This window comes from Neomonachus schauinslandi, chromosome 1, assembly GCF_002201575.2.
Source record: "Neomonachus schauinslandi chromosome 1, ASM220157v2, whole genome shotgun sequence".
Classification (NCBI taxonomy): Eukaryota; Metazoa; Chordata; class Mammalia; order Carnivora; family Phocidae; genus Neomonachus; species Neomonachus schauinslandi.
The window spans coordinates 181530429-181548170 of NC_058403.1; the positions used below are offsets into that span (position 1 = coordinate 181530429).

Below are 17742 nucleotides of genomic sequence, written 5' to 3' on the forward strand. Positions count from 1 at the left end.
CTCACTAAGAGCCAGGAAGAATTGGCCACTTCCTTCTTGCACAAATACTAGGCAATGGGATTTTCAGTTCTGAATATCCCAGGAGAGAAGCATCAACAGTCTTCCCTTATTTTTATTAGCTTAGAATAGCGCCCCACAAACAGTCCTTCCAAAATATTTAAGTGTGTGCCTATATATTTTAAGGTTTAGAAGAAAGAGGGGGAATTATCATCATCATCTAACATGAGACCCCAAATGATTTCCTAATTGTTTTTCCAAATACTACTACTACTATTACTACTACTACTACTACTACTACTACTACTACTACTACTACTACTACCACTAATGTAAGTTTTTATTATATGCCACTTTACAAGTATTCATTTTACAAGCTGGGCAGTTTACAAGTGTTCTCCTATGTAATACTCCCAAGAACCTTGTAAGGTATTGTTATACTTACTTAGCAGGGGAGAGAGGAAGGCTCTGATGGGTCAAGGAGCTTACTCAAGGTCACACAGAGATCGGACCAGCTGGAACCTACAGCATAGCCGGGCTCTCAACCCCGGCCACAGCGGCATCCCATCCTTTCCGAGTCTCTCCCCCTCCCTCCCTTGTTTAGCACTTGGAATCTCTTCTGTGACCACTGATGAACATACATGTTATAAATCACTGAGGAAAAGAGATTGCTCAGGAGACTCTCGATTTGGGGGCTATTTGGGGAGGGCAGCCTTCCCGGTCCAGGGTATTCTTTCTGTCCGCAGCACCCGAGCTCATTCCGAAACCTAGCAGGGATAGACACTCGCTCGGCTCGCACCCCAGGGCGGCACCGATCCCCGGGCTGTGAATTCCGAGAGGTGGCTGCCTAGCCCCCGCCCCCGCGGGCGCCTGGGCGCGGGTGCAGATTGCAGACCAGTGGGTGATCCTAATCTCCTGGTCCCGGGGCGCGTCCGAAGATTCTCGGCTCCAGTCAGGAACTTGAGCCTGGGACATATGACTGGCTCCAGAAATCTTTGCTGGAAAGACAGTTAAAAGGCTAGGTCCCTTTTAGGTTGAAGACTTGAACCCCCTCTAGCCATTTGGCTTCTTTCCCTTGCCTATAGTTTTCCCTGTGTCCTAAAAAGTTGGCTCCAAAGTTTAAGGGTATCCCAAAGTTCACAGGGATCCCAGGTAGGGGGCCAGAGGACCCAGAGTCACAGAGACACTGGCAGTCCCAGCTCCAGGACCCGAACCGGTGGGCGCAGGCAGGCAAGGAGCAGGCGCGCGCCTCCAGGTCCGGTCCGGCTCCGGGGCACTAGGGGGAAGTACCGCGGGGGGTGGGGGCGGGGGTGGACAAGCCCGGCAGAGTGACCGACAGCGTGGCCAGCCACTGGCCGAGGGCGGTGAGGAGGCTTAGGCCGGCGTGAGTGCGTGCGTGTGTGCGTGAGTGTGAGCGCGAGGGTGAGTGTGTGAGCCTCCCCAACCCCCACCTGTTTGAAATGGTTTTAAAATGCCAAAGCCAGATTGATCCTATTTCAAAAGTTGCAAACAGTCGGAGTAAAACACGTGCACATGCCCCTACCCCCAAGTGATTAGCTGACTCCAGGGCAAGGAGAGAAAAGGAGGAATGAGAGGGGTGCGTGGAGGGGGCTAAATTGCGTTCTGGAGGATCGGTTTTAGGACCCAACGGGAAGCACACTGGAATCTCTCCCTCCGGGAAGGAGAGGTGGGGCGGGCCGGCCGGCAGGCGGCCTCGGGGCGCATGCGCGCGCGTCTCCTCTCTCCGGCCGCTGCGCTCGGCGGCGCGGAATAGAATGAACTGTAACAAAACAAGTCGAGCCTTTGTATCTGCTTAAAGGGGCCGCAGGCACTTCCCTCCTGTCCCCCCCCAACCCCCGCTCGGCAACCGCGTCTCCAGGGCTCCCAGCAACTGGCTGGAAGGGCTTCCCTCACCCTCAGGAACAGCCCGCCAGCGAGGAAAGGCGAGCCAGGCGGGAGGCAAAGAGGAGACACCGCATTTGTAAGAGGCAAGAAAGGAAGGAAGGGAGGGAAAAAAAAAATAACCCAAGCGGCGCTGAGTGGACTCTGGTCCGGGAGAGAACGATCGGGCGCCGGAACGTGGACCGAGAAGCACCGGAATGCAAACAAAGCTCACGGGCGCCAGTGCAGGGCTCGCGGGGAAGCTCAGAAAGTTTGTTTTATGATGGCTTGAGTGCGCGAGTGTGTGCAGGGGAGCGAGGCTGCCAAGTTTCTCTCCCGTTGCGTTATTTTGGGGGAGACGTCTCTCCCATGAACGAGCGGGGGCCTGGGGGCTTGTGCTGTGGGGGCACCTGTCTCTCATTGTATTATTTTTTTGTGTTGGGGTGGGGAGGAGGGGTGTAACGCATCATGTCGAGAGTGATCCAGAAGAAGAACCACTGGACTAGCAAGGTTCACGAATGCACCGTAAAGCGGGGACCCCAGGGTGAGCTGGGGGTGACGGTGCTGGGGGGCGCGGAGAATGGGGAGTTTCCGTATGTCGGAGCGGTGGCCGCGGCCGAAGCAGCGGGGCTTCCCGGCGGCGGCGAGGGCCCTCGGCTGGGCGAAGGGGAGCTGCTTCTGGAGGTGCAGGGGATCCGGGTGTCCGGCTTGCCCCGCTATGATGTGCTGGGAGTCATCGACAGCTGCAAGGAGGCCGTCACCTTCAAAGCCGTCAGACAAGGTAAGACGGGACGCGCCTCCGGGAGGCGCCCGCAAAACGGGGAGAGGCCTGCGGAGTGCCCCCCGCCGCATCTCCGTTTCCCGCGTTCCTGCTCCGAGCGCAGCTTAGAGGGGAAGTCGGGGCCGTGCGCCCTGTCGTGGTGAAATAAGCAAAGTTGTTGAGAGATGGTGGGTTGTTTGCCCACCTGCGTTGGAAAGAGGGGGTTGGATTTGCTCCGGGAAGCGGGGAGACTTTTCCCAGGCCTGGTTTGCCAACCTGTTATCTCAGCCACCAAGTACAGCGCAGCTTCGCCTGTGCGGGGAGGAGAGTTGGGAAACTGAGGCAGGGGCAAAGTGGACGGTCTGCGGGCCCCTCTGGGGAGTGATGCAGCAGGCGCAGCCACTGCATTCCTTTCCCACTTATCAGTTCACAGACCGGGAGAATGGGTATGAACGAGAAGAGGGGTCTGTGGTTACTGACCTCCTCCATCACGAAATCGGCTTCACCCGGCATCCCTCCAGGTGGGTTGGGGTACGACCGCCCTGCGGTTCCTGTGCCCGCCGCCTGAAGATCCTGCATTCACCCCGGAGCTGGATGACGCATGTGTCTCGGTCGTGTGGCCCAGCCCCAGGCGTGGGGGGAGGGAAAGAAGGAGTATTTCTGTCCGCGCGAATCAAGCCCAAATTTTTGCTGCCTCCACCACCATCACCATCGTTATCGTTGATAATGGTAATGGTAGCTAATCTCTTATCTGTTGGCTTACTACGTGCCAGATTCTGTGTTGAATGCTTTCCTTGGCTGTTTTATTCTGATTCACAATTCTGAGAGCGAGTTGTTTTTATAAACCTCAGGTTACAGGTAAGGAAACCGGGATTGACATTGGATAAGTTACTTGCCCAAGGTCACACAGGTATCAGAAGTGAGGGTTTGAGTCCTTAATGCAAGCCGAGGAGGAAGAGGGCGGGATGACCTTCCTGGACTGGAGGGCTTGATTTCTGGGGAGGGAATGAAGGCAGATTCCTCTCTTAGAAGCTTATAGAGAAGTACCCACATCTTTGATGACTGCTGGTGGTGGGGAGTCCCTTGCATCTCAGTTTGGTTCAGGCAAGAGGCTGTCCCTATTATCAGTCCAACAGAGAAGGACTTGATTCCCTTAAAGGATCACTTGCACCACCAAGTACTGACACAGGTTCCCCTCCATGAAAGCACCAGAGGAGGTGGCAAAGTTGAGTGTGGTGAGAAGTTCCCATATGTGCCTGAGGGCCTGGAAGGGCAAGCAGCAGCTGCAGGAATGTGTTAAAGGAAAGGAGGGCTGGGCTGGGTTGAGCAGATCCTTGGAAAAAGGCCTGTTCCAGATGAAACAGAGGAGGGGGTAGAAGGAATTATCAGGCCTTTTGGTAGTTTGGGGAGCGATAGACAGACAGTTACGAAAAGCTTCTGCCATTTATGTCCTCATCTTCCACTTGGACACCTCCTCCAGGAAGCCCTCCAGCATCTGAACAAACCCTTCTTCCTTTGGGCTCCCCTAAATGTGTACTTTGTAGCTTTTTACTTACTCTGAACTATGAGTTAGGCCCCTTTTCTCATTTCCATACAAGAGACTGTGCCTCATTCATTGTGCATTTCCCCAGGCTTTGCTTGAGGTCTAACACCTCCTTTCCCTGAGAGTGTGTCCTCATCTGTAACCTGGCTTTCATTTAGGTATTACATAAGCTAATAAGTGGAAAGTGTGCAGAACAGGGGCTGGCACATAGTAAGTTCCCAATGAGGATGAGCTATTACTATGTTCAATTTAATTTGACCAGTGATTTATTTCTAAGCCTAGCTCTTGGTGTTCAGAACCTGGATTATGAATTCAATGCCAGTACCTGGATTGTTTGAACTTAATAGAACTGTAGAGGAAACACCATGTCAAAGCATTTGATGAGAGCAGCCACAGGTCTCGGTGCAGGGGTGTTTTGGAGAAAGGGTTGGCGGAAGGACCTATCCGTCTATTATCTGTCTAGTGGGTCCTGTATCGGGGCTTGTTTTTAACGTGCAATATGCTGCGTGTGGCTGAACCTCTTCTGTCCACCAGTAATCAAAGATCCAAGAGGCATTGTGCCTCATCATGGAACTTAGGAAGGGTGCGTCAGATAATCAAGTGTGTTTGGAATCAGACCCCTCTGGATGGAAAGGAAACGGTACTGTCTCCAAATGTTATTTCCCTTCACCCAGAACCATTCTGTGTGCTGCATAGGATTGTTCCTAGCAGGTGCATGCGTTTGTGTGTGTGTGTGTGTGTGTGTGTGTGTGTGTGTGTAAATCTACTTGTTCTACTCAGGATAGCATAAAGATGTGGCTGGAATCCACCACAGTGTGAAAGCTACTATTTTATGGGATAATTATATGGGCACAGTTCTTCTTCCAACATCTTCATTACAGAAACATGGCACTAGGAAGCATTTCACTAGTCTTCGGGCTCCTTCGTAGCAAGAATATGATTTAAATTATACGACAGGATTGCTCTTACTATGTCTTCATTACTGTGTTGTAATCATATTAGATAGACTCATCCTTGGTATGTGGTAAAGGAAAATGTTACTTTTGTGTTGTCTGCACCCTGAGCTAGCCACTCCCAGGGACAGAGGGAACTTTGGGTGCCGTCTGTATGGAAATGTCACGGTCTTCTTGTGGGAGAAAATTCTGCTGTTTCTATTTCATGGCAGCTCCCTGGAAAGATGCACAGACTAAAATAGTCTGTGGCAAATGGTATTATATGAAGTAGGACTAGATTGTGAAGGAACGAAGCTAAGTGGATCCACCAGGTTGCACTTGGTTCATTTTATTTTATTTATTTATTTTAAGATTTTATTTATTTATTTGACAGAGAGAGAGAGGGAGAGCACAAGCAGGGGGTAGCTACAGGCAGAGGGAGAAAGAGGCCCCCTGCTGAGCCAGAGCCCAACTCAGGGCTTGATCCCAGGACCCTGGGATCACTAGAACTTGGTTCATTTTAGATGGGGAAGACAGTCTTTTGTCACAAAGTGCCTAAAAATATTTACAGATATATATAAATGTTACATAAAATATGTAATTTTGAAAAAAATGTTACTTTGTGTATTATTTATGTATAAAATATAGCATATACTTTATACTTTGTAAGTATATATTTACTTGTGAAATGGACAGGTCTGTAGTATATAGTTTGATGAGTTTTGACAAATGTATATGTTCATTTTATCTTTTTTTTTTTTTTAAAGATTTTTATTTATTTATTTGACGGAGAGAGACACAGCAAGAGAGGGAACACAAGCAGGGGGAGTGGGAGAGGGAGAAGCAGGCTTCCCGCTGAGCAGGGAGCCCGATGCGGGGCTCGATCCCAGGACTCTGGGATCATGACCAGAGCGGAAGGCAGTCGCTTAACCGACTGAGCCACCCAGGCGCCCCTATGTTCATTTTATCTTCACCCAAATCAGGATATAGAACATTTCCATTACTCTAGAAATTTCCCTTCTGTCCCTTTCCAGTCAGTTCCCCACACCTCCTCCAGAGGCAAAGGCTATCTGATTTCCTGTACCATGGATTAATTTTGTCTATTATTGAAGTTCATATAAATGAAATAATGCCATATGTAGTCTTTTGTGTCTGACTTTTTTCCAAGTATTTTGGAGATTTCATATTGTGTCATTGTTCTTTTTTTAAGTATATATATATATATATATATATATATATATATATATATATATTTATTTATTTTTAAGTAATCTCTTTACCCATCGTGAGGCTCAAACTTACAGCCCCACGATCAAGAGTCACATGCTCTACCGGCTGAGCCAGGCAGGCACCCCTTTTTGTTCCTTTTTATTGTTGAGTAGTATTCCATCGTACGTTATGTGTGTATGTACGGGTATGTATATATACACACACCAGTTTTTAAAATAGTTTTGCTTGTCATTGGACTTTGGACTATTTACCGTTTTTCGTTCTTATGAATATAGGTGCCAAAAATATTCCAATTGCTCCGCATCTTTGCCAGTCTTTAATCTTGTCTGTCGTTTGAATTGTAGCCATCCTAGGATACGTGGAAAAAGAAAAAAAGGTAATTAAGTTAATTTTGTTATAGGATATAAGCTAAGCACTTGCTTTAGAATGTGCCAGGCGCTTGGCGAAGCTAGTGCTTTATGGACATTTTGTTTTTTATTCCTCGCCCCTGGACGCAGATGTCAGACACTGAGGCCCTCGGAGTTTGGGGAGCCTTTCCAGGAGTCACACAAGTGGCAGAAGTGGGGTCAGCGGTCAGCTGTGCTGGGTGCCGAAAGCCCCGGCTCCTCATTCCCGGGTCAGCGCGTCTCAGAGTAGGGCCCGCACACCGGTGGCCATAGGGTCCCCTGCGAACTGGTTAGGCAAATTCCTGGACCTGCCCCATCCCTAGCCACTCCCCGCTCCGGAGGCGGAGCCAGTGGGGCAGTTTTTAAGAAGCCCTCAGGTGATTGGGAGGCTTGCACAGTTTTGAGAATCACTGTCCCAAGGCACAGCCTGACATTGAGAATATGACCCATGGCGCAGCTGACCTGGGCTCTGGAGCAAGCTTTGCCTGCTAGTGCTGTCCTCTCTGGCAAGTCACCCTCTCCCGGCCGACGTTTCTTCATTCCTTCACTTTTTCATGCCAGAAATAAAATGGGCATGCCCTGGAGGTCCTTTGCACTCCTAAAATGCTGCACTTCCTTGAGTAACCCTGACTCCAAAAGCTTAAGATGGTGTGATTGTAGTTTCCCAAAGTGGTGATATCGTAGGTCATGCTTACATATTTTCATAGGTGAAGTCTGGTTTTGCAAATTGCCCAGAAGCTGAAACTGCCCACATTTTAGACAGAGCAGGGACAATAGATAAGACACAGCTTAAAAACCACACCACCACCACCAGAACATTTCCCTCACTGTAATGAGGGAATTATGACCACACACAATTGAATAGAGTTCTTTGTGCCTTTTTGTGTTTTGTTCTGATGTGTGTCTATTTTGACCAATTGGAATATACTACAACAGCTCTGTAACATTCTCATTTTATTTTATTTTTTAAAAACTTTATTTATTTGAGAGAGGGAGGGAGAGGGAGAGAGAAGCAGGCCTCTCATTGAACAGGGAGCCCGACGCGGGGCTCGATTCCAGGACCCTGGGATCATGACCTGAGCCGAAGGCAGACGCTTAACGGACTGAGCCACCCAGGCGCCCCAGTCATTCTCATTTTAAAACACATGGCTCTTGGGGCGCCTGGGTGGCTCGGTCCATTAAGCGTCTGCCTTCGGCTCAGGTCATGATCCCAGGGTCCTGGAATCGAGCCCCGCGTCGGGCTCCCTGTTCAATGGGATGCCTGCGTCTTCCTCTCCCACTCCCCCTGCTTGTGTTCCCTCTCTCGCCGTCTCTCTGTCAAAAAATAAATAAAATCTTAAAAAGTAAAATAAAATAAAATAAAACACAGGGCCCTGTCTTTCTTGGTGTCCCGTGAATTCTGCTTTAGGGTCTCTGGGTTTGCTTATTCATCTCCTGAGATGGTCACAAGATTGATTCTTTTCCTTAGTGTCCCTTCAGAGAGAGAAGGTCATTGAGCTTCTCATGGTAGTGTGCTGCTAGATGGTTAACAACCGGCTCTGGTAGAGGCCAGCCTCAGATCTGTAGCATATCTGGATTGGGGAAGAGATGCATTTAATCCATTCTCCAGAGCCAATATGAGCCAGTCCCAGCATACCACTAACCCCCATATAAGACAGCTCTGGAGTCACATGCCATCCCCTCATCCTGCTTTGTGACTGCATGGCCTTGTCACAATTTCACATTATCTTCTCTTTCTTCTTTTTTTAAAGTTAATTAATTAATTTTTTTTAATAATCTTTACACCCAGTGTTGGGTTTGAACTTACAACCCCGAGATCAAGAGTCACATGTTCTACCTGCTGAGCCAGCCCGGTGCCCCTTGTTTCTTCTTTTTTGTCTGTCTCTCCTCCCTCTAGAATGTAAGGTCTGTGAAAACAAGAAGGTTTTCTGACTTGTTCACCCCTCTATTTCCCAGGGCCTAAAACAGTACCCGGCAAATCCTAGGTGCTCGTTAAAATTTGTTGGACACGTGAATGGATTTTCCTTTGTCGCTTCTCATTCGTATGATAAGTGCAGACTAGGCCGTCTACATCCTTCCTCCTTTACTCCCTGTTCATCTTTTATTCTGATTTAGGATCCTAATATGTTCATTTTCCCTTCCAAGATCTTCCAATCAGCTGATTCCCTGTGTCTAATAATTTGTACTGAGCTATAAATGAGTAAATGACCGACAAGGCTTAATGAATTATATTGAAGTATTTCTGCCTGTTGACTCTTGCTGGAGTTTAAGAAGTGAAATTTCAGATGCTGAGCAGGCAGGATGGTGGGGGACTTCTCTGTTTTCTGTTGATGTGGGATCTGCTGTATGTCAGCATCCATAAGAATGACACCTTACCTCCGTTTTCTTGTACCATTGTCCCTGAGTACAGTTTTTCCAGCCAACAGCAAATCAGGTCTTTGCTGCAGAAAACAGTCTCATTTTTGTCCTCTCTTGCTCTTAAATTGTGCTTTGTGTTTATACGTCTTTTTTTTTTAACTTAAACTTTCAAAATCAATCTTTTTTTTTTTTTAAAGATTTATTTATTTATTTGAGAGAGCGAGAATGAGAGAGAGTACATGAGAGGGGGGAGGGTCAGAGGGAGAAGCAGGCTCCCTGCCGAGCAGGGAGCCCGATGTGGGACTCGATCCCGGGACTCCAGGATCATGACCTAAGCCGAAGGCAGTTGCTTAACCAACTGAGCCACCCAGGTGCCCCCAAATCAATCTTTTTATTCTTCATGCTAAAAGACTACTCTCTGCGGGGTATTTTTAGGTTACACTGTAGAACATTCCACAGCTTTTAGAAAAAATAATGCAAGGACAGGCAACCCAACTTGTCCATTGTTTCCAGTGGCCACCCTTTGCCAATGGCCATGTTATTTAAAAATAGATTAACTTGACCTTATGATGCAATGGCATAGAGTTGGCTCCGCTGCACTTGTTGGCATTCATTACCCAGCTAGTTTAGGATGGCAGAATTGATGCTATCCACCAAAGGGAATTAAGTGGTTTATAAGAGAAAAAATTCTGACATCTTCTTACCACAAGGGTTTACATGAAGGATGTTGCTTTATAAACGATGGTTATTTAATGCAAAACACCGGTCTCTGATGTTAGTGGTTCCTTCCTTGAGTTTGTATATATGTGTAACAGTATATACTGATTTTATATACACTGAGAATAAAGGCTGTCAAATTCATTAAGGGCTGACATTCACATCCTGAAAAAGTAGGTTACTGCATTCTTGCCTGTCTTTATGCAGCTTCTATGTGAGATCTATAACCTTGAAAAATCCCTCGTAAACACTAGAGCTTTGCTGTACTGCACCCCTATGGATGTCTGTGTCGATATAGTATTTCTTGTGAATTTGTTTTGGCGTTTCCACAGCTGAACCCCCATGGATGTCAAGGACATGCCTATCATATTCATGCCTGCTTTATAGTAAAGTGCCCAATGGAGAGTCCAGTGTGCTCTGGATGCTAACTTTTCTGAAGCCATGTCGCAAAATTAGAAGATGGAATTTGAACAAGGTCTTTTATGATTAAATAATACTCGTCTCTTTTTATGGCTAAGTAATTAAAGAATGGAGTAATCCATTACTTATAATCATTTCTTTAGTCCCCAGAGTGAAAACCAGTGTCCTCACAGTGACTCACAAGGCCGCCTGTGATCTGGCCCATGACATTTCTTCTCTCTTCCCATCCATAGCCTGCTAGTCCCCACCTCGACATCTGGAAGGCCTGCTCCCTCCTGAACTTCAAGTCTTTCCCAATGTCACCTTCTCTGTGACACCTTCTTTGACTACATTATTGGGAGCTGTAACCCCACTGCCATTTGTCATCCTCTGTAGCCTTTCTCTGCTTTATTTCACTCCATTTCAGGGCGATAACTTCAAAATAAATAAAATCCTTATTTTGTCTCTCCTAGAAGAGAAGCTGAGAGGGGAGGGACGTTGTTGATGTGTTTGCTGCAGCATCCCCAGCACCAAGAGCAGTGCCTGGTGTGTCCTCGTTGCTCAAGTATTTGTTGAATGTCCACTGTCCAACAGAGAACTAGAATAAATCTCCCCTGAGCTCGGTTGCCTCTGAAAATTCCCATATTTGAAAGTCTCTGAAAATGTGGGTAATTCATGATGGATCACATTAACCTTGATGAGTGTTTGTCATTTGCAGTCTGTGAGTGTGGCTAAGTAGAGCTTAGCTGACTGATGGAGGAATATTCTTGAAGGCAGCATTGACAGCCAGTTTCGGTTGGTCTTCATGTGATGGGTTTCGGGCAGCACCTGAGTATGTCAGGGGACTTCACAAACTCTCTCACCCTCAAATGGACTGTGAGAGGCTCTTCTGGGCACTTCCAGCTGTGTGGATAGACTTTTTCTGTTACCACCTTCATTGTCATGAGAAAGAATTACATAAGAGAATTACATTCTCCCCAATCAGGTGTCAACCCCATCATGATTGCCATCACATGCATTTGTGTGCACCTTTAATGGGACATAGTTATGTTTTCCACAATAAGGCTAATCTTTCAGTCTGTCATGAGACAAGACTTGAAGCTCTCTTTATGGACAGTGGCATGATGGTGCTATTAAAAGGCGATTATGCCCTGGTGATAAGCCATGTTTCAAAATTATTGCTCTATACAGTGTTAGCAGGATGGCGGTGTTGCTTGTAAGATCACCCACCAGTATCAATTTATTGATGTATCATAGATGTGTAGGTTTTGGACTTAAGCTGGCCTGGATTAGAAACCAGATTTTTAAATTTGCTGGCCAGGTGACTCAGGGCAAGGCACTTCACCTCTATGGGCCAGGGTTTCTCCATCTGAAAATGGGGGTAATGGTGATACCTACTTTCTAGAGTTGATGGAAGAATAAAAGGAGGAGGTTTAAGGAAACCACATGGCACAGGACCTGGCACATAGTGAGTGCTCAATATATGTTGGCTTCTGTTATTGTCTGAATGTTCCTCATTTGAAAGCACTCCGAAGCGAAGAAAGAATCTTCTGAGAGATAGAAATTGTGGTGTAGTTTCCTGGAGAGCTTTTTAAAGTCTAGAAAAAAGCTTCATTTTTCTGCATGATTCAGATGCCACTTTTTTGAAACGGCTGTGGTTGGATTAGTTCAGACAAGTAAGAAGGAAACTGTGGACCTCACCATGTGTTGGTGGAACTTTTCTCACCTTGTCCCAGTGGTGACATACTGATTCTAATTATTGTCATTAGGTCCCAGGTCGCATGAAGGTATAGAGGATGGAGAAGTCATCTCTCTCTTTTCTGGAGGTCCCAGGCAGAATGATCCTGGAGAACTTGACACGGAGGTCCTCTGACCTTCCTGGCACTGTATTTGGGTTCCCACATCAGGAGTGGCAAGGGAAGCAGTGGGACATGGGGTTATAAGGGTTTGGAGTCAGACTGATTGGGTTCAAATTCAGGCTCTGCCATTTCCGGCTGAGCGACCATGGGTGCGTTTAACCTGCCAGAACTCCATTTTCCCAGTTGAAAATGAGAATAATACCTACCTCATTGGCTGCTTGTGAGGATTAGATGGGAATATGTACCCAGAGCACTTACTCCTCTGCTTGGCATATAGGCAGGGCTTACCAAAATACCTACACCATAGCAGCTGTGATGATTTTCAGTTGAGAAATGGACACCCATCCGTGAGTTCCTCTAAAGCAGTTATTTAAAACGGAGGGTGGTTTTGCCCACTCAGGGGACATTTGGCAATGCCTGCAAGCGTATTTGGTTGTTACAACTCAGGACTGGGGAGCATTGCTGGCACGGAGGGAGTGGAGGCCGGGGAGGCTGCTGAACGTCCTACAGTGTATCATGCTGTCCCCCCCCCCCCAGGAGAGAATTATCCAGCCCTAAATGGCCATGAGGCTGAGGTTGAGAAACCCTGCTCTAATGTATAACTTCAGGGTTGAGACTGGGAATCTGAATTAGGAACCGTAAACTAATTGTAACTGTTATTTATGAATCTTCTGATAGGTTGCTGAGACCCAAGTTAGGGTTTTGCCAGGGTAGATGATGTCATTCTCATTTTAGCCATGAGAAAACAAGCTGGAGAGGTCACGCCATTTATCCTCACTCCCAGGCACCTGACCTGGGTGAGAGTCAAGTTCAGATCTGCCTGTTTCCAAAGTTCGTGTGCTAGGTTTAACACACTAGAAATGTGTTCCCGGGAGCCCCTATGCCCTTTTACTGTGGGGGGTCACTGTGGATGCTGCCTGAGACTGTGCAGTATGGTCGGTGACCCCACTAAGGACAGGCCTAGAAATAAAAATGGATTCCCAGAGTGTTCATGGGCCAGAACCCAGAATGTGCCGCTCCATATTGTCAAGCTCTGCATATTTGCCTTCCTCTGTTTGCCCTGTTCTCCCTCACCAACACTGTCGATTCCTTCCTCCTCTGTGCCCTCTTTTTCTCCCTCACACACATCTTGATTCCAAGACAATAGTGTCTTGTCGTTGTAGATTTGCCTGTCTGTCTCCCGTACTGGATTATGTGTTTCTTGAATTCTTGAAGGCAACATCCCTGTTCTCTGTCTGTTTGTCATCTCTGCCCTCTGTAGGTGCTCAAGGAATATCTGCTCAATTGAATTCTTTTGAGGGTAACGAGTAGGCATAACTTTTCACTAAATAAAAAAAATTCTTGCCTAAGATCTTGTTGGCTAGAAACTCTGTGGCTTATTTTTAAGGCATATTAAATATACTTAGCCATATGTCTGACTTTTCCGTGATGATTTAAGATGGTTCTCTGCCAGTTGTAGCATTTTGAACTGTGGAGAAAATATTGAATTAATTGTGTTGAAGGTCTTAGAGGGCCTGTATTCTGACCAGATGTGTGCAGTGATGGTGCCTATTGCTTATGTAATGTGGCCACGGAAGGCATCGCTTTGGCTTGATTTAAATAGAGTCAGTATTTTACCACCTGGATTCTTGGCCAAGAGTTAGAATTTACATCTGATAGGGAGAGCATGCTCATTTCCTCCTCCAACTATCAGCCTGTTTAAGTCTGTGTGACTTGGTTAAGAATTCAAAACTCCAGATCAGGTTGTTAAAAAAGAACTTTCCTTGGTGTTAGAGCATGTGGATTTTTTTTTTTTTTTAAGCCAAGCATAGGCATCTAGATTTTGGTTTCTAATCTTTTAAAAACTCAAATATTATTGTGACCTCGAAGAACTGTCAATCACTATTTATAGCTGGCGTGTGCTTCCACAGCTTATGTTTTTTTCCCCTATGAAAGAGTTATTTTTTTCCTCATTTAAACAATGTGTACAATACAGAAAGATGTGAATATGAAAGGAAAATTTATCTACATTGTGTGTAATCCCACTCAGAGAAATACACGTGTTCATACTCTATATCCAAACACACACACACACACACACACAGAGACACACACACACTTTTTTTTGTTAGTTTTTTTTAGGAGGGTCTTTTTCTTATGAAAATTGGATAATACAACACATGCTGTTTTGTGGGATTTTTTTTGTGTGCCTAACAGTATATCATGGATGTTTTTTCTATTCTACAAATATATCTATTTTGTCATTTCAATGGCTGTAGAATCATTTCTGGTTGTGCTATATCAAACCATGTTTTGAGGATGAACATTGAACGTTTAGGTTGTTTTCCCTTCCTATTTTATGCAACACATTGATGAATATCCTTATACTTATATTTTAGCAAACTTCTTCAGATATTTTCCATGTACAGATGTCTAGAATGCTTGGCTCACATGAATTTTATCTTTTTCTTTATTTGTTTATTAAAAAGATTTTATTTATTTGAGAGAGGGGGAGGCACAGCGAGAGAGGGAGAGAGAGAATCCCAAGCAGACTCTGCACTGAGCATGGAGCCTGACGCGGGGCTCGATCTCATGACCCAAAACAAGAGTCAGACACCCAACCGACTAAGCCACCCAGGCACCCCTGAATTTTATCTTCTTAAGACTTATATCTTCTTGGGCGCCTGGGTGGCTCAGTTGGTTGGGCGACTGCCTTCGGCTCAGGTCATGATCCTGGAGTCCCGGGATCGAGTCCCGCATCGGGCTCCCTGCTCGGCGGGGAGTCTGCTTCTCCCTCTGACCCTCCTCCCTCTCATGCTCTCTGTATCTCATTCTCTCTGTCTCAAATAAATAAATAAAATCTTTGAAAAAAAAAAGACTTATATCTTCTTAAGACTCAGAGAGCACATCAGCTTGTATCCCTGGGCCTGTATGTGAGAGTCCTGTATTTCTTTACCTACCTCAGTTATAACACATACTACCTAGCACTGGATTTTTTTTTTTAAATAATAGTACTTACAAACACAAATGCTGAGTAGGTATTTCAAAGGGCATTAGGGACTGGTGGGGTCTGAGGTTAACTGGAAGGACACAGTTTGTTCAGAGGGAGTGGCTGCTACTTAGCTTCAGCCTATTGCTGACATGTGGGAACATTGGCCAGTGTTGCCAGATTTTTCAAATTTTCGAGAGAATCCGGAAGCTTGAATTGTTAAAAGATGCACTTTGACAATTTAAAAATGTTGGTTCAGGGTTCTTCCAAAAGCATGGATGAACTAAACAAAACACATCTGGGAGCCATATTTGGTCTGGGCAATGAGCTGGCAGCCCCTTGTTTATGTGTTTGTCTCTCTCACTTGATGTCTCTCACACTTCACCTGTTCAAGAGCCATAATTTCATTTCTTACTCCTGTCTGTATTTTCAGGGCCTAGGATAGTGACCAGTTCACAGCGAGGGTCAATAAATATGTGTTGAAGTGAATAATAAGTTCCAGAAGTGGTCCAGTTTGTCACTGTAGTCTGCTTGTGTTTGTTGGAGGTCCAGCTGGTGACAGGTCCCCCATTCTAGTTGTGAGGAGCTGAGGAGAGGGTATATTTTGACAGCTGATCATAATTCTTGGAGTATTTTATCTCAGGGTCCTGGTCTGCTGAGTCTTTGAACTGGGTGCAAAATGGCATCTTGATGACAACATTTATATGAATATGCACTGGGAATGGTATATGTTCTCTGCTCTGAGATGATTTTACTGTGAAATGTGTGGCCTTACAAATAAAAAAAAAGAATGAATTTTATGTATACCTCTTAGGTTTTAAATATAGCAGGAAAGTCTCCAATAACACAATTTTCTTGGGCATTCTACAGATAAATCAGGACCCTGACCTTTACTCCAAGAGTAGATGCTTTCAGAACACAATTAACCTCTAAGACCAGTGTGTATCTGTTCTTCAGCACCAGGGTTATATGGTAGAATTTTGTTTTTGGAAAATGAAGGCAGCCCTTCTTGCTTTTCTGCCTGTGTAATGGATTGTTCTGCATTGCATAATTCATGTCAGGCACCAGGCTTGCTGTGTGAGGATGGGGAAGGGGACTTAGGTAATTCAGATTACAAGTTCAGTCAGTGCAGTTTTTCTGTCAAGGAGCCAAGCAAGGAAAGACCTCTATAAAATGAAAACTATAAAGTTGGCAACAAAAGCCCAAGATGGAGTTTGGATTTTGCTAGGTTTGGATTTGGACTGTGTTTCTTTTCTCTCCTTCCCTTGTCCCCATCCTTCTCTCCATACCTGATTCAGAGTAAGAACATTCTTTTTTTTAAAAGATTTTATTTATTTATTTGAGAGAGAGAGAGAGAGAAGCAGACTCCCCTATGAGCAGGGAGCCCGATGTGGGACTCGATCCCAGGACCCGGAGATCATGACCTGAGCCAAAAGCAGATGCTTAACCGACTGAGCCACCCAGGTACTCCCAGAATTAGAACATTCTAATAGACTGTCTAGGAATTCAAATCATAGAATATTCTCTGTGTAACCCAGGACTTGGGATGTGAGACAGAATTAAAGAGTTTTCATCTTGAGACTATATGTCCTGATCCACTTCCTTTGTTATGATAACAACTTTGGGTCACCCAGAATTCCCCCAAGTTGGAATGAAATTTGGGTTCCTTTCTACTTTAAAATGCTCAAGATTAAGATGTAGCTGGAAAAGCTTATATTCCATGGTGTTTTAGGCTGGGTGATCCTTGACAAGATTCCTGAGCTTTGGTCTTTGGCAAAGGGAAGAAGAGTCTCTAGTCATATTGAATGATACCATAGTGCACAGCCTCAATTGGGCACCTCCACAGTGTATATGAGAAGTACAGAGTGTTATCTCAATATTGATATATTATCTGTGTGTGTGTGTGTGTGTGTGTATCATTATTTATTAGAGAAGTCAGAGAGACGGGATGCCCAGCAAAGGAAAAATTCATGTAGCTATTGCCTATTTCTGTCTAAGTCTGTGAAAAAATACTGCCATAAGGAAGAAAGGCCCTGGCTTTATTAAGCAATGTGAATCAGTTTCTGATACAGTTCAGCTAAAAATGTAAGCTCAAGGGGCGCCTGGCTGGCTTGGTCAGTGGAGCATGCAACTCTTGGTCTCTGGGTTGTGAGTTTGAGCTCCATGTTGGGAGTAGAGGTTACTTTAAAAAAAACGTAAGCTCAAGCTCTTCTAGGTGAAATAATCATCTCCAAGGAAGACATTTGTAGGAAGAAGGCATTAATGGGAACGATAGTTGTTTTTTACTGCTGGAGTCTTTTTTGGTAGAAGGAGCCTGTCTCTGGGGGTTTAATAAAACCTGGTGAGTCACCCTTTTGCCTGAATTCCTGAGGGAAAAGAGACATCAAGAAAAGTCTCTGGGGGGCAGGGGGGTAGAGGTGGAATTTACAGCCCTGTGCACCTGTTACCAGGCACTTATATTCACCTGATGGTTGCTAACAGATTGCAGGCAGAGCTGCTTGGAGAAAATGATCAGCTTTGGCAACAGTGGCCCACAAATTGGGTTTGGGTGAATGGAAAATGCATCAGAATTACCTGGGAGAGTTTTCAAGCTTTGGGCATCTGGGGTTGACTTCATTAGTGATTCTGGGTCATGTCTCCTGCCCAGTGGAGTCTGGGTGTCCCAACTCCGAAGAATGGTCCACAGAACTGCCACTGATTTAGAATCATCCA

General features: G+C 45.7%; 1 protein-coding gene across 5 annotated transcripts in view; it reads left to right on the forward strand.

Moving 5' to 3' along the window:
* Positions 1 to 1752: 1752 nt before the first annotated feature.
* Positions 1753 to 17742, forward strand: part of MAGI1 (membrane associated guanylate kinase, WW and PDZ domain containing 1) — a 616636-nt gene continuing 600646 nt past the window's right edge. For 3 of the 5 annotated variants that reach the window (XM_044921244.1, XM_044921248.1, XM_044921255.1), the window contains exon 1: positions 1753 to 2659. In XM_044921244.1, coding sequence (XP_044777179.1) covers positions 2347 to 2659 — 313 coding nt within the window. In that variant the 5' untranslated portion in view covers positions 1753 to 2346. The remainder of the gene's footprint in view (positions 2660 to 17742) is intronic. The other 2 variants (XM_044921251.1, XM_044921253.1) reach the window with 1 other exon arrangement.